General features: G+C 47.0%; 1 protein-coding gene across 6 annotated transcripts in view; it reads left to right on the top strand.

The window, feature by feature from the left end:
* Positions 1-23280, top strand: part of TP63 (tumor protein p63) — a gene marked incomplete at both ends in the record, with an annotated part of 106052 nt that overhangs the window by 72848 nt on the left and 9924 nt on the right. For 3 of the 6 annotated variants that reach the window (XM_082487006.1, XM_082487008.1, XM_082487010.1), the window contains 6 exons: positions 12855-13041; positions 14789-14904; positions 15206-15315; positions 15598-15734; positions 16707-16789; positions 17731-17867. In XM_082487006.1, coding sequence (XP_082343132.1) covers positions 12855-13041; positions 14789-14904; positions 15206-15315; positions 15598-15734; positions 16707-16789; positions 17731-17867 — 770 coding nt within the window. Of the gene's footprint in view, positions 1-12854; positions 13042-14788; positions 14905-15205; positions 15316-15597; positions 15735-16706; positions 16790-17730; positions 17868-22462; positions 23160-23280 lie in introns of those variants that run through there. The other 3 variants (XM_082487007.1, XM_082487009.1, XM_082487011.1) reach the window with 2 other exon arrangements.

Raw genomic sequence — 23280 nt, forward strand, 5'->3', positions numbered from 1 at the left:
CCGCATGAGTTGACTCAAGGACTGTGCTTAGCTAGGTCACTGAAGATGGAAGGAGAGGGCTGAGAGAGGAGGATCTGGGCAAAATACAAATCGCAGAACCTTGCAAATGCTGGTAATAGCTAGTGACTATGTTCTTCTGACTTTCTCGCCATTCATCCCCAAAGCTTAATTGTATGAATAAAAGGTTTAAAGGTTTGACTTAGTCACCGTTTATCCAAAGTATGCTGGAGGTGCTGTCATGCTTTATTGATCTAGCTTAGATCTGAGTTACTTTATGTGCTCAGTAGAACTATGACTTGCCCGGTTAAGTGTGATTTTTGTCTTTCCTAATCTTTGTTTCCTTTGTGACTCAGAACTAGAGTATGGCCTCATTGGGTCAGTAAATCCAGAAAACGGGGAACATTTGCAGAAATTATTTCATTCAGTTTGGATCCTCTGTCCTCTAGGAGGACGAGAGGGTCCTTATCTGATGGTGGTCTTACAGAGCAAGAAAATTTGTCCCTGCTTGGTGTCTGCATGTTAGTTTGTCGCCTCCTTCACCATCTTGGCCAGAAAAGCTTTGCTGGCTTTTCACTTTAATTATCAATGAAATGCTCTGCAAGCAGGAGAACAATATTTGCATAGATGTAATTCTGGAAATTGAGCGTAATGTGATCAGGAAATGGGACAGGCCCTGGCTGTTATCATGGAAGAGACTTGCTGGTACCTGCGCTTTATTTCAAATGTAATAAGATCTGACTCAGGAAAGTTTCCTGGACGTTAATAGAGAAAACTCAATGCCCTTTTGGCAAGGATTGGTGCTAACCTTTCTGCACAAGAACAAAAGAGATTTCTTGCAAATTCATAAATCTGTTCTGAAAGGGCCGCTTATAGTATGCTGAAGACTTAGAGGGAAATGGTCTCCCTCGGAGCAGAAAGGCAGGGGCGTGTGTGTGTGTGTTCAGAACTTTCTTTTTCTGAGGTAGAAGCCAAGGAACAAGGCGCTTGTGTGCGCTGCCAGTGAAATCTCAGCGGGAAGACATGATGCTACTTGCAAGGTATGCACAAGACAAGACCAGAGGCGCCGCAGTGCTTGATTACTGTCAAGGGCTCAGTTGGAACTTGCCTTTGCTCTTTGGCCTGCAGCGTTTATGTAGAAACTGGGGACGCTGCTGCTTGCTTCCAAAGCTTTGCCTTGATGGGTCCTGCCCACATCTTAGGTGGGGAGGAAAGGGGGGGGGGGGCTCAGAGCCTATGAAGTAAACAGGAAAATTACTCACCTTAATGATGCATTTCACTGGCACTGCTGCTTTGAGAGCCTGTCAGATTTAATACTTTCTGTCTTTCCTCCCATCGCCTCCCATAGGTGTGATTAATACTTTATTAGAAGGATGAAGTGGAGAGGTATCTGTACTTTCCCTCAGGTGCAATAAACAGGAGGAAAAAGGGAGGTGAGTAGGAAAGAAAAGGGATCGCCTTTTTCCATCAGAGCCATTCAGTCTTTGTCAAGAGCACAAACACAGAGGACAGCTCATTGACTTGGTTGGTGGCCCCTTGTTTTATCGGAGCGTTCAAGTTCACAGCTGAGACCCTTGGCCTCCCAGTTAGCTGCCAGCCCTGCTCCGTGGGGTGCAGTGGCCGGTTCCCACTCGAGGGACAGCCAGGGAGGTCAGACCAGGACTTGGTCACAGCATGACATTGAGGTAGGCATGCCTAGCCAAGAAAATACCCGCACAGTCATTGACCTGCTCAAACTGCTCAGTCCATTGCAGAGGCAGACAGGATCTTGCTCTGGGCTCAGGAAAGACCTAATATGTTTTGGCTGTGGGTTTCAGTATAGGTAATGAACTCCCAGGTTTCACAGGGGTGGTCCTGGATGTTTTTGCATTTTCCAAGTTGGGCTGGGCTGTGGTGTCCCAGAGCTCCCACTGGCTCACACTTGCTCTGTCTGGCCTGTGTCTTTGGATGAAGTAGAGATACAGGGGGCTAACGTGGGAGAGCCCTGAGCTGTCACGTGCACAAATTCAGGATCCGAAGGTGTCTGTACATTAGGAAAGAATTTTTCACAGAAAGGGTGGTCGGGCATTGGAATAGACTGCCCAGGGAGGTGGTTGAGTCACCATCCCTGGATGTGTCTAAGAGACGTTTTAGATGTGTTGGGGGATATGGTGTAGGGGAGAACTTTGTAGAGTAGGGTGGATGGTTGGACTCGATCCCAAGGGTCTCTTCCAACCTAGACAATTCTATGATTCTATGATCTAAGGAGACAGGAGTGCTCAGCCAGACGTGCCAGCTTTCCCCCTGGAAGAAAGCTCCTGGAAGCTCTCCCCTTTGAAATAAGTCTAGCATCCCTTGCTTGCATTGAACCTACACTGTCTGGAGATGTCCTGCAGTCTGTGTCAGAACGCACTCGCCAGCTGGAGGGTTGTTGTTGGAATGAGTAGGGAAGTTCACCCACAAGGGGTATGGGGAACAAAAGAGGGATCTGTCATGGACATGTGTACAAGGCTTAATAGGTAATAAAAGTCCAACTAGGTCTTCAGTATTGCTTTAGGAAGGCAAGGAAAATACAAATAATATCTATGTGAACTTCTTCAGGGGTTATTTGTCCTTTAAGTAGATTTCACTGAATCTAAACCCTAAGCTGAGAAAGAGGGAACAGGAAAGAAAATGTGTCTGGGGCCAAGGTGTTACATATGAGAAGTCAGAAGACATTAAACCTGCTTTTAGCTTTGAATCGCTCAAATTTTTTCTCCTGTAGCCGCCTGTCAGAATGAGAGTGTGCAGACAACCAGCTTGCATCTCCTCTGAGCCCTTCAGTGACCCGACTAGGAAGACAGACCCATATTTGACGCATATACTCTTACCCTCGCGATACCTTGTGGCAATTTGCAAGTAGGTCAGCCCTTTGGCATGAGCCAGAATTTGGGTGGAAATCTGTCACCATTTAGCAAAGTGTCCTGCTTTCCAGGGTGTTGAATGGCTGGTGCAGTCTGTGGCAGAGCATCTTATACCTCCGGGTCTGACCCTGCCTCTAAATTGCAGGCTTGGGATGTTGCTGATTGAAAAGACTATGTTGCCAGAACAACTTTGTGTTCTTTTTTTTTTTTCTTTCTTTCTTAAAATCATCCAGCTTGGCTTCCCTCTGCTGTAACAGGTACTGTACTAATGACTCATTTACTTTCCTTTGAGATATCCATGAAATCTCCCTATTTGCAGGTGAGGAAACTAAAAGGAGTTTTGGAGTTAGGCCTTATGCCTGGCATTTCCTTGTACCCTGTTTCCTCTCCTTGATCTTCAGCTGGTGTGGAGCTACGTGAACCTGTGACTGTATCCCAAATTGCTGAGGACCCAAAGCATGCATCTGCGCTCTAGGGGGCTGCACGGCTTGATCGGCTTGTCTGGGACTATTCCAGCTGATTCACTTTCAACCACGCTGGATTTGGTGGGAACAGGCTTATTTTGGAGAGCTTTAGGATTTTTGCTTTGCCATTTGCTTATCTTAATTGAGCATACAGAGAACCAGCCAGCAGGGACATCTGTGCTGCTGTGGTTCTTCCCCCCCCATGGTTGAGTTCATCACCCTTTGACTTTCAGCAGGGAACAAAAGTGACGAGGAGATGCACTAAAAGTTGGTGTCTGATTACTTCAGACATGTTTCCTCTGGCTGGTTAGAGTTTTTGGAGTTTGGCTGGTAGGATGGAGCATGCTGAAACACGCGGGCTTGAAACAAGTGAGATCTGGGAGGCTAATAGGAAGCAAACAGCAGCCTTCCTCTTTGGCTGAACCTGAGACGGATGATTGTTAGAAGGTTTAATCCCCTGTGCCAGGCTAGGAGGAGGTTTGAAATGGCTAACCTAGGCTTTACTTAAAGCAGTCCATGAGCAGAACAGGTTCTGGTGCTCAACATCTGAGGCCGATGTTGGGCACGTGAGACAGCAGCAGTATGTGGTGGGGTGGGTTTGCTGTCAGAAGCCTGGATGCCTTCTTTCCAGTTCATTTCTAGAGTCCTTTATAATAAAATTCTGGCTTCCTTTAAAATAAAAATTATATCAGACCTTTCTTAAGTCCAGGTTTGGCTTCACAAAATGCCCTTACGCAGAGGCATACCGGCTTCAGCAGACAGGGCTTAGCAGTGCTGCCAAAAACTAAGCACATGCCGAAGTTGTTTTTTTTGCTAATTCAAGTCTTAGATTTTTACGTGCAGCTTTGGTGAATGTGTTCTGGTGTAATGAATAGAATTGGCTGGAAGGATTATTGCTAGTTATGTCACTGTCACAGTCTCTAGCTGGTGTGACACTTGGTGTCATACTAATGGACTTAGTTTCATGTGAACAAACACACGGCCATATTTGTACACTCACTTGCATTACCTGCAAGAGGGTGAGTGTATTTTATGTAGAAGAAAATACTTGTACCTTCAGTGTAGCACTTCATTTGCAGTGGGTTCCCCTCCTGCTGGGAGGATGTGAAGCAGTCTGTGCGGATCGTGGAGCTGTAGAAGGAGGGAACAAACGCAATGAAGTTGTCCATGGAGCTGCTTCTGCATTCACTGTAACGATTAAAAATATTGCTGTCAAATTTTGACTTACTAACTAACATTCAGAAATTGAAGCTGATGTTTTTCAATTCCAATTTTAACTAATATTTTAGTCTAATTCTGTTTGCTCCTCACTATTCTGCCAAATGTTAATGTTGCTTAGCCTTTAGGTGAGTTTGGGCAGTATGACAGTGGGCTTCCCACAGTGTGTGTTTTTTAGTGTTGTCTCTTCTTTGATAGTCGAACAGGTTGCTTAAGTAGTTGCGTGCTTATAATACAAAAGGAGACACCAGGAGACCTAGATATCAATTTCAGAGTCTGAGAGTGGAACAGGATAAAAAGAGCCTGTGTCCAGTCGCCCTCCACTCCCCCTCCCCCCCCCCCCAAAAAAAAAAAAAAAAAAACAAAACAAAACCCCCCCCCCAAAAAAAAACACCAACCCAGACAAATAAACCAACCCAACCCAAACACCAATGCATGAAGTATAACAATGCAGCATGAGGCCCCATGCATGGGAGGCTTTATTTGCAAAATGAGCCTAAAGAAAAGTCCTTTGAGGAAGGAGAAACCACACAGTTAGTTTTACTGATGGCCTGTAAATTAGCTGTGTTAATGTCAGTTAATCAGTAGAGCCTATGAAAATATCACAGGGATGTGCAGAGTCACGAGCTGGAAGAAACTGATCCTGTGGAAATCAGAGCAGTGGTCGGACCCTGGTACGCTTGTGAAGCATGTTTTTTGGCCTGTTACATTGCCTCAAAGGGAACTGTGCTGTGGTTGGGAAAATTCTCTGATGTTCTGTGTATGTGTGTAAACTTGTGCTTGCAAGAAGGTATCTGAGAGTGTACCTCAGATTTTGGGTAATAACACAAAACAAATGCTCCCTGTGGAAGCAATTTCATTCAGTGAACATTCCCATGTTATAATGTGGGATCCCGCCGTCAGCGGGCACTTACTGCGGCCCACAGGGCCTCACTTGCAAAATTTCCCGTGCGAATTAGCTTATCAGAAATGCAAATTACTAGGTATTGTTAGCATCTGAAACTTATTTGGTACTGCTAAAATTTCAGTTTAAAAACTTGGCAGAGAAGCTGGATATGATAGACAAGCAGAGTCTGCGCTGGGTATGCAAGGTAAGGTCATTTGACTGCAGGAGTCTTATGATTCTGGTCTTTAAAGAAATTAATTTCAAAAAGATTTAAAAAAATAAAGTAGACTAGCAAACTTCCTTTACAGCCATCACTTTGTATCAAAACACATGCGTAGAATAATTCCCAGCTTGCCTCTTGAAGTCTTCCATCAGGGTTTTTTTCTCGCTTGAAACTGTTAATTCTTTTTTTGTTGTTCATTTCAAAAAAGGAAAAGTGTTTGCAAGCCAAACCTCAAAAGGTCTTCATTTGTTGATGAAATAAGTCTGTAGATACGAAACTGAAATGTAAAAGCTCTCAGATGTGAGATTCTAAAGTTTACAACTGTTTGACAGTGCAAAAGTAGCATGGGAAAATGTCAGTGTTGTTTCTGTTATCGTTGTGTCTTTGCTGGCCGTGTTAGGTAGGAGTATTCCTAAAGCAGATACTACATCCCGATCAAGGTAGTTCTGAGTTAAAATCTCCGGGGAGCCTCAAGCGAGATGCTGAAGTATTGTTGCATGAATGAACAACCTCATTTTCCTAAAGATGGGAGAATCTAGTGGATGCTCCGGATTCAACCTTTTGGGGAATTTCAGGTGGTCTCCCACAGTATGAGCACTCGGGCATGTCCCCCGTGAGCACTGTTCTCTGCCTGCTGCCCCCTGAGACGGGGTGCGTGGCTGGGGACGGGTATCTGCGGGGTGGTGGGAGGGGACCGGAGGGGAGTGCAGCGCAGAGGAAATCGCAGGGGTTTGTATGGGGCCGGGGGGCACACGGAGCTGGTTCTCTCTGCCAAGGTGAGTAGGTGGCAGCGCACACAGCTCCCCATCTGCTGCGGGGGGGGGGGGGACCCCAAAACCTGCTTTTCTCTCCCTTTAGCATCGCGCGGTAGCACAAGGCAGGACCTGCGCCCGCTCAGCCGAGCGCAAGCGGCCCTTTTCAGCCCCGCTTCTCCCAACCCCCCGCCCGGGGGCTGACACACACACACCCCCCCCCCCCCGTTCGGTACCCGCAGCCGGGGGGCGAGCGGCTCCGCGGCGGGGCGGCAGGCGGGGAGGGGACCCGCCGCACCAGGCACTGTCCCGCCGAATCCCTGTCCGCAGGCTACGTTTCTCCGTTCTCCTCCCTGCCACCCCTCCCCTTCCCCGTTTACCTAAGCAGGTTAACACACACATATATATTTTTTTTTCTTTTTAGTTTTTTTTTTTTTTTTTTCACTAAGGTTTCCAAGGCGCACCAGCTGCCGTCGGCGTCCGGTCCGGCGTTGGGAGCGCCGCCAGCCCCGGGGGCAGCGCGGAGCTGCACCGACACGTTCCTCAACGCTTCTCCCATTTCTCTTGCGGTTTTCGCGGCGCTGCCCCGTCCCCACGCAGCTCGTGGGTCGTGTGTCCTCCCCCCCCCCCCCCCCTTCCTCCCCATCCTCCGCCGTCCCCTCCGCGCTGCCGGCCGGGGGGACGCGGGGGCCCACCTGCCTGATGTCAACATCTCGGAGGGTGAGGCCGGGGAGGAATGTGCCGCTCCCAACCCGGCGCAGGTAATTAATCCCCGCGACTGACAGGTGGCAACAGGCGGCCTTTGGCTGCGGCTCCTGGGGAAAAGCGCTCGGAGGAAGGATTTTGAGAGCTCGTCAGCAGCCTTCGTGCGCGCCGGGGGATGCGCGGGATGCGCGGCTCAAGGGGAACATGAAGTTTAAGTCTCCGCAAAGGCGGACGGCCTTGGGTGAATCGCTGCCTTTCCCCAAGGGGAGGAAAGAGGCTGACATGGTTTTTGCTTTGCCCCCGGGGCAGAGAATTCTGGTAAAAGTCTGCAAAGCACTTGTGGGGCTGTGTCAGCATCACCTCCTGCTCCCGTCCTTCCTGGCTGTGGCATGGTGGTCTCGCCTTCAGGCAGGGGATGCTCACAGGGGGCTCGCTAGTGCTGTGGGCTCTGAGTCTGGGGGTTGAATGGATCTGTAGGCGCATCGGGACTGATGATCTCTGGACCTATCTGTTGTGCTTGTGGTTTGAATGTCTGCTACCTTCACTCACAGCAAGCTGTCTGCTTTTCTCTGGAGCCTGATGAGATAGAAAACCTCAAACCGGAGCTAGTAAGTGTTGGACCTCAGAGGACCTCAAACAAGTCAGCTAGTAAGTGGTGAGGTTAAGGTTATGCTGAGCCAAAGGTTAAAATCTGGCAGGAGATGTGAATGTCCACAGCACTCCTGGTAGAACTCTTGGGCTCCCCCACTGAGTGATGCGTGGGTACAAGTCAGAATGTGTGTGCACGTGCACACACGTGTATCTGGTGTGTGCCCCCCACGTCCCCAACAGTGAATGAAAAATTAAATCATTGATCATCAAAGTAAAAACACTTAAGGTGCATGCATAAATCTCTATTTTCATTCTTAGTAGGTAACTTCCTTTCTTCCCACTGCCTTTTTTTCTCCTAAGTGAATAAACCTTGTGCAGGCAATATTCTATTTCTTTGTGAATCCTTGTTCTCATCTGCAAATTCTTTGGTGCACGTAAATGTTGCTTTCCCACTCCTCTAACCTGTTCTTTTTTTCCCATTCTTGGAATTAGTTAATAGGGGAAAAAACACAGCTGACCGACGGCTTTGAAAATGTTAAGCAAAATGAATCTAGTGTTTAACTGAGTTTAACTAAAACGTGACTTCTTGAAAGAAGTTTGCAAAAGATTTGAAAGACCTGTTGATCTGAGCAGAAGGCGCTCAGGGCGCTGTCACGCCATAAGCCAGCCTCTGGGATCACCTTCAAGTTGACATCCATCAGCATTTGCAGAGCTGGCCAAACCCTGCTCCTTTTAAAGACTTAGGGGCCATAATCCCTCAGCTAAATGAGATGGTAAGACCAATATTAGAGGTAGATTTCCAAAGTGGTGCTCGGGGGATTTCACTGCATCGGAGTTTTGCAGGGGAATTGAATGCTCAGTGAAAAGCCATTGCAGCTTGTATTGCAGCACTTACTTCCAAGAGACTCCTGTCCTTTCTAGCAAAAATTCTCCATTTGAGAGGTGAAAAGTGTTTTATTTTCTTCTTGAAGCCCTTTGTTGACACACCTTCCGCAGAAGGGGCTCGCTGAGAAATCAGACAGGTGTTGCCTGATGGTAGCTGGCGTGTGCGTATTGTGATACTGAATTACCAGCCGGGGTGCCAAGAGTGGGTAATACAGTATGTCTGCACAGGCAGGTGGGGAGGGCAGGGCTGCAGGCACTGGAATGTTTTCTTCTTTCCTTTTAAAGCATATTATTAAGCAAAAAGCTAAATTCACTGTTGTTCTAAGCAATCTCTTGAAGTCTGCTTATTTGGGCATGACGTGCAGCACTTGAACCCCAAAGAAAAGTTGAAGCCAAAGCTCTTTCCTCTCCCTCTCGAATGGATAACACGTCGCCAGGCTCCACTCCTTTGTTTTAAATAACTTTCTGGTCCGTATGTCTGGTAGAAATGGTGTTCCTACTCCTCAGGCTGTTGGCGCAGCTTTTGTTCCTGCTGCTAAATCATGCCTACTGTCATCTCACTAAAGGACAGGTTCGTCAATAGGGTCAAGCTTATTTTTGCTCCTAATTAACTTAATTTTCCTGCACTGGCAAGTAACAGAAGTGTGTTGATAAATAGTCATGCTCTGGATTTCTGGGAATTGCTGTTCTCGTGATCTTACCCCTCATACAGTCAGCGTTTTTCAGCTTCTGTAGCAAAATGGTGGGCAGGGGGACTGTCACCTTCTGTGAAGTGGGGAGGTTTGGGGACGGCCAGGGAGAGGCACCCATGCCAAGAGAGGCAACCCTTGCTTGCAGGCACTTTCTCAATGCACAGACAACTCCTGCCTCGTTTTGTTTGTTTGGTTTTTTCTGATGCTTATTTGCTTTGAAAACTATATACAATATCCTGTCTTGCTCTGTGGATGTAGCGATTATCACCGATCCAGTACGAAGTCACCATGACCTAGTTGTTTGCATCTATTTATGCCAATAGATGGCTGGGCGTTGGGTTACCCACGGTTGCAGCAAACTTGGCAGGGTGGGAAACTCAAGCCCCTTACTGTCCGACAGCAGGTACCCCGTGGACAGATTTACATCGGTGTTAAATGACCGGCTGCTCAGTGATTACACACTCGCAGGCGGCAGCGCCTGGGGTAGATGTGAAATTGTGGCTGTATGCCACAGCCCTGAGCCCTGTGTAGTGCCCATGAGGTTTGAACTCCTCTTGCGATCGGGTGACAAAAAGGCGGCGCAGCCCTCCTGCTGTCTTGTCTGTCTCTGTGCTGGGCGCTGCCGTGTGCCTCCCTGTGCCCCAACCCTGTCCCAAAACAGAGGTGGGCTTCTGGTCACCCTCCTTCTCTGACATGCCAAGTTCAAGGTGGTGGCCAGAGCCTGGAGCTCTTGAGTCTGCCCTGTGTTTTGGGGACACGTGTGTATATCTATACACATATATATAGAGAAAAAGAGATATCTATGTCTATATTTCTTTGTCGCACAGGCTTGTTCGTCATAACCTATTAGCTCTTGGCTGTTTGCTTTTGTGAATTTAAGCTGCAGTTCTGATGCCTGCCTTGCTGGTTGTCGCCAAAGGGATCTGGCAGTTGGGGTGCTGAAGGCTGGGTGAGGAGCACATCCCTTCCTTGCTGTTTCACCTGCAGCCTCAGTATTCACCCTGGTGTTGGGCACCAATCCTGTCCTTCTTGAAAGCAGTGATTATCTTTTTATTATTATTTTTATTATTTTTCCCCTCTTCTTGTAACCCCAGCTGTCTGTCTTTGAAGATGTTATACATAAAATTACAGTCAACACCAACACTCCTGATCTGTGACCAAGGGGTGTGTATCTCCTTCCATTTGTTCAATTCTCTGAATGCCTGCAGACACCGGACACGTTGGCTCCTGGCGCGTGCCATGCCCTCCCTGCACCATCGTGCTCCCATATTTATGCTTGCTTTTCAGCCCACCGCCTTTGGGTGCCCAATTTCTTTACACTTCAATGATCTTAAGGCATCCAAGCAATTAGTTGGCTCTCTGAGATTTTTGAGGCTTTGTCCTGAAAACCTTCGCAATGCTATTAGCAAACTGATGCGTTGAAGAAAACAATGCTTTCTAAATTTTCTTCCTCTTTCAAACAGAAGTGATTCTTTTCCTGCCACTAGATGAAAAGACAACATAGTGAGCTCACTCTTACCTTCAGTAAGGAATTGCTTTTTAATTAAAAAACAATAAGGAATTTCAAGTTAAAAAGATGTACGATATAAATCACCATCTAGATCTGTTTCGCAACGTTTTTTTTGTAATTGTTTGGCATGTTCCCCATTTCCGCGGGCTGGGTAAATCCTTTGTGGGTTTAATCTCTAGCCTGCAGGCACATAAAATACATTGCACAATTTGGCCTCTGCATTTTAAAGAATTTTTTTTTTTTGCTTAGTTTAAATACCTGTAGCATCGTCTCTGCCATATGGCAGGGTGGCGTTGAGTGAGGAGGGAAGGGACCGGCTTGGCTTATTTCTAATCCCCCTCACCTCCTTGGTGTCTCTCTCCCAACTTTGTTTTTTCCTATGTTAGCGATGTATACACTTTGAAATGCAAATAATCCCTGAATATTGCTAGCTAATCCTTCAGTTGCCACGTCACCCACCACCCACCCGTGCATGCGCCGGCTCTTCCCATCCCAGCAGGGTGGATGGCCAAGTCGCGCTCCCGACCTGTATGAACCTGTCTGTGCTCTGTTTAAACAGTCGGGACCGGGGCTGTATCGGCCATGGCTGCTAGAGACGACCAACAATTTTTTTGAGACGACAACCACCTTGGGGCTTTCACTTTTCTTTCCCTGCAAGAACTGAAGAGATGGAGGTGGGGAAATGCCAGCAATTCCTGTGGGTTACGTGGTTAGAGTTACTGGGAGAGCTCTGCGTTTGTGAATGTCTGAGAACCGGGAGAAAACTGAATACCTCTGGGGTACTGATGAAAACTGGAACAACGTTGTACGGCAGAGGAGACTGGAGAGTCTCCTTCACAGGGGACATCCAGAAAAATGTGTTCACGTTACATTGGACTCAACCACATTGGAGTTTCCTTGCGACCATTCCTGCTAAGCACATGCCCTTATTTCAGTGTGGGTTTTTGAACAGGAACCAATGACTTCAGCCCACACCTCGATATTTTGCTGAGTAAAGGTTTCCAGATGCGAACATGCTTCAGGAAAATACTGCACCAATGTTACTGCTTTAGTGGGGAACATCTTAAAAGATCCCTAGAAGTGTTCAAGGTCAGGCTGAATGGGGCAACCTGGTCTACTTGAAGGTGTCACTGCCCATGAAAGGGGGGTTGAAACTAGGTGACCTTTAAGGTCCCTTCCAACCTAAACCATTCCATGAAAAGAGGGGGACCTAATATGTTCCAAATTAGCACAATGAATAAAAGCATCTTGTTCCGCTCCAGGTGTTTGTTGCCCACACCGGGGTGGTCACAACCTCCCTTTTGGACCCAGCTCCTGGGTTGTGCTCTAGGTCCCACCACAGACCTGGTCTTTGGGCTATTCAACTCTTCTGAGCTTTGATGGTATTATTAATAATAATAATTTATTTATTATTACTGCTTTTCCTCTTCCTTCATGGACTCATGCTTTGAGTTTAAAAGTGGGGAAGTTGCTATACAGATGATCAGCAGAGGTATGAGATGCTTTTAAAAGATGACTGAAACGTCAGATTTGGCATAACTCTCAAATAGGTCAGGGTCTTGCTTTCAAGTGCTGTTCAGTTCCAGGGTTCATGATTTTTATTTCTTCCTTCTGCAAAAGTAGGAGGGCTTCTTACAAAACAGGGTGAAACACTTTACATGTGCGGTTTCCAGCACTTCCAGGATTACAGTGCTGTGAAAAGAATAGTGTCTGTTTGTCAGGTGAGTAGTGTGTGTCCCTGGGAAGAGGGGCTGTGTGCCCAAGAGAAATAAAGACTGTATTTGTTTGTATAAAAGCCATGCTCTTTATCTGAAGATTTCTGCCTTTGGGAAAACTAAGCTTGTAGAGTTACACTCTGCTATTCTAAAAGAGGTAAAGGTCTATGGTTTTTGCCGCTTGCCTGGAAGTGTGGCTGCTGTGTGAACAAATGCAGTGTACCTCAGTAGCTGGTGCATTCAGTTACACGTGCAAACCCATCTCCATCTTTCTGGCATGCCTCCATCTGTAGCTCAACATCCTGACTCTCTCTTGCTCTTTTTCCCCATCTAGTATTCCACCGAACTGAAAAAGCTGTACTGCCAGATCGCCAAGACATGTCCCATCCAGATCAAAGTGATGACCCCGCCGCCTCAGGGAGCCGTCATCAGGGCTATGCCAGTCTACAAGAAAGCTGAACATGTCACTGAAGTGGTCAAACGCTGCCCGAACCACGAGCTGAGCCGGGAGTTCAATGAGGGTAAGGAGGGCAGTGCTTTGCTGGCAGTCCCCCTCCAAAGCTGCTTGGCTGACGAGTGGCCCGTGCGGGGACTTGGCGGCAGCTTCACAGCAAACCCGCTGGAAGGAGACCTCCCTGTAACGTCTTGTGCCGCTTTTTATTTCCCGTGCTTAGCAGGAAGCTTCATGCTATACTTTAGCTGTCCCTGTGCAAGCACGTCCTTGGGAAGAAAGTACTGAAATAAACCTCACGCCTGCCCAGGTTGGATGGATGGAAGTCTGTCCCCATGGCAGGCAGTGCCCTTCTGGCAGCAATTCCCTGCTCTGCTTTTGCTCCCGCGATGAGAAGCAGCTGTTTTTGTGCTCAGGAATGAGCTTCCATGTCGCTGGGACAGGGATCTAGTAACAGGATGCAATATCATCTCCAGTCCTTAATCCACGCCTCAAAGACAGAGGGGCTGTTTATCTCTAGCAGGATAACGCTAAGTGCCAGCATCGACTGTAGGCAACCTTCCTGTACGCTTAATGCTATCGGTTCAGTATTAATGTTTTAATCTTTTACTTGCTCCTCCTTATGTTAGCGAAGTAGCAGCTGTTTTAAAAATGACCTGGGGTTTTCTGCAAGCTCACGGGCTGGGCTCCGTTTTGCCTTGGCTGCTGAAGTTCACATAAGTTCAGATGAGCATCTGTTTTATTCTACGTGTATTATTTATCTCCTACTGTAAAAAAAAAAAAAAAAAAAAAAAAAAACAACCCAGTTGGTGTCAGTTAGCAGGATGTCTCGGGACCCTGGATCCCTTTGCTGGTTACAATGCAGCCAGCTAGACAAGCCCAAAAATAACTAAGGACTTCAGAGTGTAAAATCAGAGTGGAGTGAGATGGTTCTTTGAAATAGTTTTTCATATTAGAAAGTGCTTTTCTGATGGAACTGGATTTTTTTGAGGGCTGATACCTGCTTCAGTGATGGAGTTTTAAGAAAGAAAAAACCCTAAAACTATAAATTTTTATTCCAAAATAATTATTTCTCTAGAAATACACTGTATTTTGAGTAAGAAATGAACAGAACAAACACAAAACAAATTCTTTGGATGAAGCTATAACAGGCTTCTCTCCTCAGAATTTAGTTGTATGTTGTAGAAACACTGAAGAAAATTTGCAGGAAGAAACCTATTTTTTTAATTATTGGAAAGGGGCCTGGAAACAAAGAAGATCATGTTCCCTTCTGCTGCCGCTGTAAGCAAGTGTGATTTTTCAAGTTGACCTTTAATTAAATGCATGTTTCTCCTGCTGCTTGAATCTTTTTCAGCTCCTTAGGACGAAGACTGATAGGAGGGAACAGAAGAGGGCTGGCAGTTGGTGGGGAAAAGAGTAGGGATAGGGACTTGAAGACATCTGCTTTGAGTACATATTAGGGAGAGGAAAAGAAAGGCTTTCAGCTGGTGTGACAATCCACATGGAGTTATCTGCTCAAAGAGTTGCTGTGAGCTGCCATTCAGTTGATGTTTGGGCTTACTTAGTTTGGGATCTTGAGAAGTCCATGTTCAAGTTTACTCACAAACGCCTAGTGCGAGCTGGAGAACAGTCTGGTTTGCCTTTCATGGCTGTCAGTGGGCAGAAGGGATGCTTTAAGGGCTGGGAGACGTGTGTGTGCTCTGGTAGACCTCTGGGGCCAGGTGCGGGGGTTTCCCTTGGTGGAAGATCTTGCTGCCCTGCACATGAGCTTGCTTCACTGAATGGTGTTTCTGGTTTTTGCCTCTTTGCCCTTGCAGGGCAGATTGCGCCTCCCAGCCACCTGATCAGGGTGGAAGGGAACAGCCATGCCCAGTATGTAGAAGACCCCATCACCGGGAGGCAGAGCGTGCTGGTCCCCTACGAGCCACCCCAGGTATGTTGTGAGCTCTCATCCCAGCCCGCAAAGGGGTGGGGGTTGTAACCCTAGTCGAAGAAGTCAGGATCTTGTGCTTTCCCCATCTTCATCACAATGAGTCCTTTCTTTTTCCTTGTCAGAAATGGGTTTTTAAACAGCCCTGTGGGAGTTCTTAATTTCTTTCAAGGAAGCCTTGTGGTGGGGCCCATTTTGTGCTAGTGTGATCATAGTACAGCTAAGGGACTACAAGAGGAGAGCATGGAAAAAACAAAGCTTTCCATCCATCATCTCTTCTGCTCATTGCCTTTGTCTCACCCAGGTTGGAACGGAGTTCACGACAGTCTTGTACAACTTCATGTGTAACAGTAGTTGTGTGGGAGGGATGAACCGTCGCCCAATTCTCATCATCGTGACACTGGAAACCAGAGAGTAAGTAGTACATCACGAGCGTCGCTCTTTGCTTGTGAGGTGGCCTTCTGGCTCCTATTCTGCTCAGACCAGCGCTGCATACCCTTAGGGACAGTTTGATGCAAGGGGCCATAGGATATGTTGAAATCTTTGCAGATGGGAGTTGTCCAACACCTGGGTTATCCTGACTGGGTAGTGGGAGGTTTGGGTCTGTTTGCAAATAATCTGGTGGGAAGTTGAGGGGTGCTGCTGGCCCCCGGCCCCCATCTGAGCTGATGTTTCCTCTTTCACCTCTCTTCCCAGTGGGCAAGTCTTGGGCCGCCGGTGTTTCGAAGCCCGCATTTGCGCTTGCCCAGGCAGAGATCGCAAAGCAGACGAAGACAGCATCCGCAAGCAGCAAGTCTCCGACAGCACAAAGAATGGTGATGGTACGAAGCGCCGTAAGTAGCTGGCAGAGCTGGGCAGATTGCAGATCGTGCTGTCACTGGGTGCAGGTGCAACCCCGGCACTTGTGCTGTGGGGATGGAGCGGTGCTGTGCATGGGCTTGGAGGCAGGAGGGCATTAGGGGTTTCTTCTCCCAAGGTGAATCAGCCTGAAAAATGAGCTGGCATTCACAAAAGAGCAGTTAGACTAGCCCTGCCAGCAGTGGCTGGAGGGGGTGTTTATTTGCTACCTTCAAGGTACTTGGTTGGGACTCTTCTTCAACCTTTTCTGCTTGTTTGGGACTGTGCTGTCATTCTCTGCTCCTTCAAGCCAGTGTCTCGTGATGTGGCATGTGTATTCTAGCCACAAGGAATCTAGACTTAGCCTGCACATGAACCCTGCTGTGCATCGAAGGTGCTTTGGCAAGTGGCCTCTCTGTGCTCTAAGGAGTGCAACGTACTCATCACGCAACGTACTCATCACACATGCCAGATGCAGAAACCCAGCTTTGGTTTCCCATGAACGCTCAGTGATGGCAGCAGGCTGAGCAGCAAGGCAGCAGGTTTTAACAGGAGGCAGACTGGAGGGGAGCTTCGTTTCTTGAATTCTGCATGCTCCCTGCCCATTGTCTCACCTGTGTGGATCACTGATCCACCGACAGCTCGTGAGCACTGTAATACCAAAGCTCTCAATCTTTCCTGCAAAGAGCCAGTGCTCGTTCTAGGTATGGCTTCCTGGGGTTTTGCCATCTATCCAGCGTTCCTTTGCTGATGTGTTTCCCAAGCGGTGTGTCCATCTAACGTCTGCAAAGTCGGGTCTGCCTCATGGAGCCAGGAGCTGCAAGCACAGTTCTGGAGTGACTCAGGCAGAAGCACTTTCAGGACACTGACGATTTGAGCTGGCCACGCGCTTCATCTTTCTTTTTTTCTTTTTCTCCCCTCCCCCCCCCTTTTTTTTTAATGGGATGCTTTTGGGGTTTCTCTTCTAGCTTTTCGACAAGGAACTCATGGCATACAGATGACATCGATCAAAAAAAGACGTTCCCCAGATGATGAGCTCTTATACTTGCCGGTGAGTTCTCTCTATCTTTGTGTTTATCCTATGTTTAATATCTTCCTCCGTGCTTTGAGGCAAGTCAGCAGCTCACTTAAACCTCAGAGACAACTGAGGATGGGGATGGGATATCTTTTTAATCGCCACAGCTATCTATTTTAAAATATGTATTCCAAACAGAAAATATGAAAAAATCCTATTAGCTGCTGACTGAGAGTGGCTTGTGCAAGGCATATGACAATATCCTAAGGGATCTGTTTATCCTGGTGGAAACATTGTTTTGGAGACCTAACTGGGTTTCCTTCTCTGTCATTTCGGGGTCTGTGGCACTTCAGCTTTCTCTAGAGATGATGGGAGTTGTCTCACTGATAAAAGTGAATGCTGCTTTGCCTTTTATGTGTATTACCACTGTAATGTAGTGATAGAAGTGAAACATGCTGTATTAAGCGTAGGATCAGAAAGGGCAAGAAGCATCTGTAATTGGCCATTTAGCTGCTTCCCCATACGCCACATTAAGTTGGATAAATCACAAACCATGGTGTGCTTAGAGGAGAAGGGAGATCCAAACCCAACAACCCAAATTCAAGTACATTTTTTTCCTCAAGGCATGTAAGATTCAGTACCAGATCTGCTTACGTCTGTGGCAGGTAAAGACATTTTCTGTCCAACAGATTGGATCGGAATATTGCTTTTGGTTGCCGTAGATTTATATTGAGCCAGATGACAACCCCAAGATGTTCATTAGCCTGCAGTGTCAGGTTATTACTCTTCAATGTTATCTGCTGTACTTCCAGCACAAGGCTTAGCAGTTTTATTGCGTATGCATAGTGTACGAACCGAGAGTTTGTATCCTGCTCTGGTGGTTTACTTGACTTTAAAACTCACTTAGGTGGCCATCACTGTAGATGCAGTCCTTTAAGGCTGCTCTTCCCCTACTCTTTTCTTTTCCCATGATCCAGGTGAGGGGACGAGAGACGTATGAAATGCTACTAAAGATCAAAGAGTCCCTGGAGCTAATGCAGTACCTTCCCCAGCACACGATTGAGACCTACCGGCAGCAGCAGCAGCAGCAGCACCAGCACTTGCTCCAGAAGCAGTGAGTATGAGTGTGCTTGCTGTGACCTGTGCAGTGAGGACGGTGGGGAAGGGGGAGAGAGGAGAGAGACACAGAAGGCTTCTGGACGGTTGTTTGTAGGGATGTGGTGCTCAACTGAGGGCTGAGCACTGGTAGAGTACTGCATTGGCAAAATCCTTTCCAGCAGCATAGCTGCTTGTTAATTCCCTGGTCAGAGCTGGTAGAAATAGATGCCAGGAGTTCAGGCAAAGCCAAGTTTCAGGAGCAGAACTTGAGAGACTATGAGTTTGGGATTTGGATTTCATGACCTGCACAACGGGCAAAGCAGTCCTCCTTCCCCAAGCGTATGTTCAGACTGCTTGCAAGGTCCCTCTCTAGTTTCTCATCCCACATAATTCACCTTTTAGCCTTGGAGGGTGAATGAGAACAGGTTCGGCACCTTGTTTCTGACATCCAGCTGGAGCCCAAGGCACAGCAAGGCAGTGCCATGGAACAACCCACAGACAGAAACCCAACGCGCATGCGTACCTGAGCTGAGGAGTGCAGGGTGGGTGTGCTCTTCTCTCATCTGCTTTGTGGGAGCAACAACAAACGTGGAGCCATCTCCACACCTTCTCCAGGGTGTCCACCTGAGCATCTTGCCTAGAGCATGTGAAGCCAGGACTGTGATCACTGGCTCGGCTGAGTGCTTGGACCACACGGCTGTGCATGTCTGGTGCTGTTGAGGGGCTGATGTCCCAGTGGGGCGTAAATACTGTAGGTTCCTCAGCTATAGAAAGGGAAGCTGAAGGTCTGGGAGCAAGGATGAAACATGTAAGAATTGCTTTGTGACCAGTAGGCACTTTGAAGAAAGACTCTACGTGTGCACTTTTACAGTGTTTTTAAAAGCTGTACTTTGTCACTGACTCTCTACATTGCACATGAGAAACTTTCCATCCAGGCAGACGTAGTCCCTATTTGAACTCAGCTGGCAGGGCTGCACCAGGATTACTTTGGGTGGTGTAAGTGGCAGGAGGATGGGGACAAGAAGGGCCAAATAGGTGTCTGGTTTCCATTTTCCCCTCCGTTCCCAAAGCTTTGCAGTTACAGAGACTGGGTCAGAGAATGACTTCCCAGACAGCCCGTAAGCGGCGTCATTCATGGGCATTGCTTCACCTGCTGTATCGGGTGACAGAAAATAGCCGCCTGGGCTGTAGGTAGCCGCCAGCGGTAGTGTTTAGGATCTCATGCGTTCCTGCCGGTAAGCGCACGCGTCAAGAGGCTCTGGGTATAACTCATTCCTCTGCAGAGGTTAGCACGAGGCCAAGGCACCACATAAGTCCCACTTGAGCCTGTAGGGATTTATTTCGGTGCCTTGGCCTTGTCTCAGGACTTCTGCAATACCACGGCTTTCTGCCAGGCCTCTGCATGTGTTCACATTTCGACCTGTGTGTTTTTAGTGTCAGCTGGAGTCTTGTGGAGGTGTGAAAAAAAAGCCTTGTGCCAGAATGACTGGAGCACGCAGGGGCTCTGGACTCTTTTTTGAGGCACTTAAAGTTCTCATTAGTATTACTTGTTTTTATCAGTCATCTGCACTGTTTGTATATACTGTAGCTTGTATTTACTAGCTGCTAGGCACTGCGGCCTTTGTGCGCTTGGCTGCGTGTATTCAAAGCTCCATCTGAACTAGAGCCATTTCAGCTGAGAAATGGTTTTGTAAGCAGAAATGGATGGCAGCAGATGACAGCTTTCACTTGGTGCTGACAGTTGCTTTGCCATAATTATTGTTTTCATTCTTCCTATATCAATAGGATGGGTTCCTGGCAACTGAGGTTTGTATTTGTGTTACCTTTAAGACCTGTGTGTATAAGTCCAGCCATTTAATGTAATGAAACTTCTTTCGGCCTATCCCCTGGCACTGTTCCAGTTATATACTCATTTTTCTCAGCTGCTGAGTGTGCTCAGATACTGGGGAGAAAGATTGAAAGCTTTTAAGGATGCCATGGGTGAGGAGGAAAATAACTTTCAGTGTTTGTCCAGAGCTGCTGCAGTTGTCTCTGCCGACAGCCTGCCATCAAGCAGGGTCCTCTGTGCCGAAATGCCTGTCCAAGCATTAGCTTGTTAGGTGCAGTTGGGTTCTGGTGCTTTTTCCTCAATAATGCAGGGCATGACTTAATTTTTGAAGGAATGTGTTGAGGGCACAGGGGCGTTTGGGCTGAAAAGACTCATAGACACAGTTGCATGCCACAAAAGAATCGTAAAGGAGCTTCAGGTCTCTATGTGAGAATGGGGACAGAAGACACTTTGTAAGAACTGGTTTGGGTAAGAACAACCTCACGTGCGAGCAGGTTGCTGGGAGATGTCCTGCCACTGCTTCCTTGTCAGGCTGGCCAAGATCAGCAGCATGGTGACTCCTTTGCAAGTCTGTTCTGACTTTAAAAGGAAATGCCTTTTGCTTTATAAATAGGGATGTACTTTCAAAACTCTGTCTTGGTTCGCTTTCTTTCAAAGTGTACGTTAAAACTGGGAGCTAGGAAAGTACATTTGCAGTAACCAGGTTTGAATGTGTAGGAAGCTGTAGGTCCGAGCAGGGCTTTGCGGGGCTGGGATGTTTGCGAGTTACCTTCAGCTCTTTTTAATAATGGAGCTGCATTCACATGTGCTCCACAGTCAGGCCTTGATGGAGGAATTGCTTAATTTTTTTTCAGTTTACTTTTCTGAGCAATGGTTAACATAGAAAAGCTCTGTAGGTGTGTGGGAAGAAGTTCCCCTTTTGTTCCTACAACATGCAAAGCTTCATCTCTTTTTGAAGAGTAGGAAAAGCAAGGATGGGATTATAATGGTGGAAGGTAGTTTTAAAAATACAAATCTGTCATTTTAGAAAACAACTGTATAATTGCTCTCACACACATACAGACCAGCATTTCATTTGGCAGGCCAGCAGATGCAACTGTCTTACTGTTCTGGAATAAAAAGGACAAATCTGGTGACAATTGGAAAGCTTTGTGTCCCACAAGATGACCAAAATACTGCAATGGTCCGTGTTGTGCCAGACCACAATCTTTCTCTGTCTCCTCTCCTCTCCTCTCTCTGTTTGCTCCTTTGTGCATGGTTTTCTCTTATTTACTGTTATGCCAAATACCTTCATGATCACAGGTGGGAAGTTGTTTTTTTTTTTTGCTGCAGTTTCTATTCTTCCGTTTACACTGCCAAATCCTGGGGCCCGTATTTGAAGAGCAGCACATACACTTATTTAGAAGACTTACTTTTCATGGTCTGCCACAGTTGCTTTAAAGCATGGATTTGCCAGAAGATAGCTGCTGCCAGAGATACCAGAGCTGGCCAGTGCTTTGCTGGGGAGGGAAGGTTTCTTTGATACTCTGATGTGAAATACGTTTACTGTCAATATTCTGAGGGAGTATCTGCACAGTCTTTAAGGGTCTCACTGGAAATGACTTCTTCATATTCAGCAAAACTTCCTGTGGTGGGTTTCACCCTGCTGAGCACTGTTTTCATAACAGTCTTTATTTCAGTTGGCTGTAGCATAGAATCATAGTCTATCTCAAGTTGGAAGGAACGCATATGGATCATCAAGTCCAACTCCCATGATTGAAGGCTCTTATGTCTGAGCGGGATCTTAGATCCCAGCAAGCTTTTCTCTCATATCAGCAGGGCTGCAGCTACCAGCACACTAGCTGCCTTTCCAATCTAGTGAGCAGCACAGCTCATTATCCAAATGAGAAAGAATTAACCTTGTGAGTGACATATGACAGAGCCGAGCTGTCCAGTGCCTGGAGTGCTCCAGCTGAGATGGGAGCTGCAAGGAACCCAGAGCTTGCTGTCACAGGGTGGAGGCTGGTGGGGAAGGTATTCTTCATACCTCCACCTAGTTACGCTCATTTTTGGTGTGGAAGCTAACAGAGGATTTCTGCATGGTTTGGTTTGGTTTTGTAGTGCTGTGCTTGCATGCGTTGTGAACTCCAGGCGCTCGGATAGTGTTCTCACTAGAGAATTACCAAGATGAAAGAAAGCAATAAAAAGTGTAGGTTTAGATATATGAAGACGTGTTGCATTTGCTTTGCTGGCTCCGAGGGCGCCTTGCCTTCTGCGTCAGCTGGCAGCCCCAGGGATCCCTCAGCTTTAGAGCAGAGGGTCCGCCGGCTTGGAAAAGGGGAGTAGTTGAGGTGTAATCTATATGGCCCTTTCACTGTAGGCACTGTCCTCTCTCCCTACCACCAGCATCTGGTTTTAAAGTAATTAAAGTTTGAAATGGGCTCAATGGAAGCTGCTTCTCTCCTTTTCCCCTTTGGCTGAGTGCTTTTTTCCTCTTACATTTCTCACAGAGAACAGTATCAGGGCACCATTTGCACCTGTGAGACTGGGACACAGAAATCAGATTTCTCTATCAACTAGTTGTTTTCTCTTCCTTGCCGAGCACTCACTTGTACCTGGGGCTTTCCAGCTTTCTAAATCTCCCTGTCACATAACCTCACTGTAGGTGCTAAGACATCTGCTCTTCCCCTCCTTCAAAGCCCATACTATGATCATGAAGGTGGAAAGTGACTGTTTCTCTCTTGGTGGCTGGCGAAGGGTCCTGTACATTCATCTCTCTCTTTTCTCTGGTTCCTTCTCTACAGTCTCCTTTCGGCCTGCTTCAGGAGTGAACTCATGGACTCAAGGAGAGACTCTCCCAAACAGACCGATGCCATCCTAAAACATTCCAGCCCCCCAAACCCATCAGTATATCCATAAACCGAGCTGGTGGCGTCACTTTGCCCAGCTGGCGGGACTAGGAACAGTGGGGCAAATACACAGCCTGATAGCAACAGAGTAAATAGTGAGAGTAATCTCCTGAAGGGACTCAAACTTTGCAAAAAAAAAAAAAAAAAAAAAAACCCAAAAAAAACCAAAAAACAAACCAACAGACACTTCTACAGACCTCTTAGCTGTAGCCCGTAGCATCGGGAGGTCAGGAACCACAATGTCGTCTGTCTCGGTGTAACGTTTTCTTCCTGTTTTTGTAACCTGTTGATATTCTTTCCTGTTACTTCTGTATTTGTGAAACTTGGTGGGGTTTCTCTGAGCAGGTCTCAATTTTAAAATGCCTCTTGTCTTGTTTAAATTAAAAACTTATTCATGGGCTAGGGGGGCTGGGAAAGGGTTGGGTGTGTTTAAACAGTCTGTGATAGTCAATTTGGCCTGGTTTAATGCTGGTCATGCAGTAATAGCACAAGTAGCTGAAGGACTTATACTGCTGGACAGAGGGAGGTAATAGTTGTATGAATTGGCACTGGTAAGAAATATTATTTTTTTTCTTGTCCACTAATTTGACATCATGAGTTGTTTCCCTTTATTTCTAATCGTAAAGAATCTAATCTAAAATACATCTAAATTGTAGGGAAGACTGGGTGACTTTGACTTTGCACCAGCACCGCTGGCATTAATCCAGCTTTGC

This window comes from Vanellus vanellus (assembly GCF_965231255.1).
Source record: "Vanellus vanellus genome assembly, chromosome: 8".
Taxonomy (NCBI): domain Eukaryota; kingdom Metazoa; phylum Chordata; class Aves; order Charadriiformes; family Charadriidae; genus Vanellus; species Vanellus vanellus.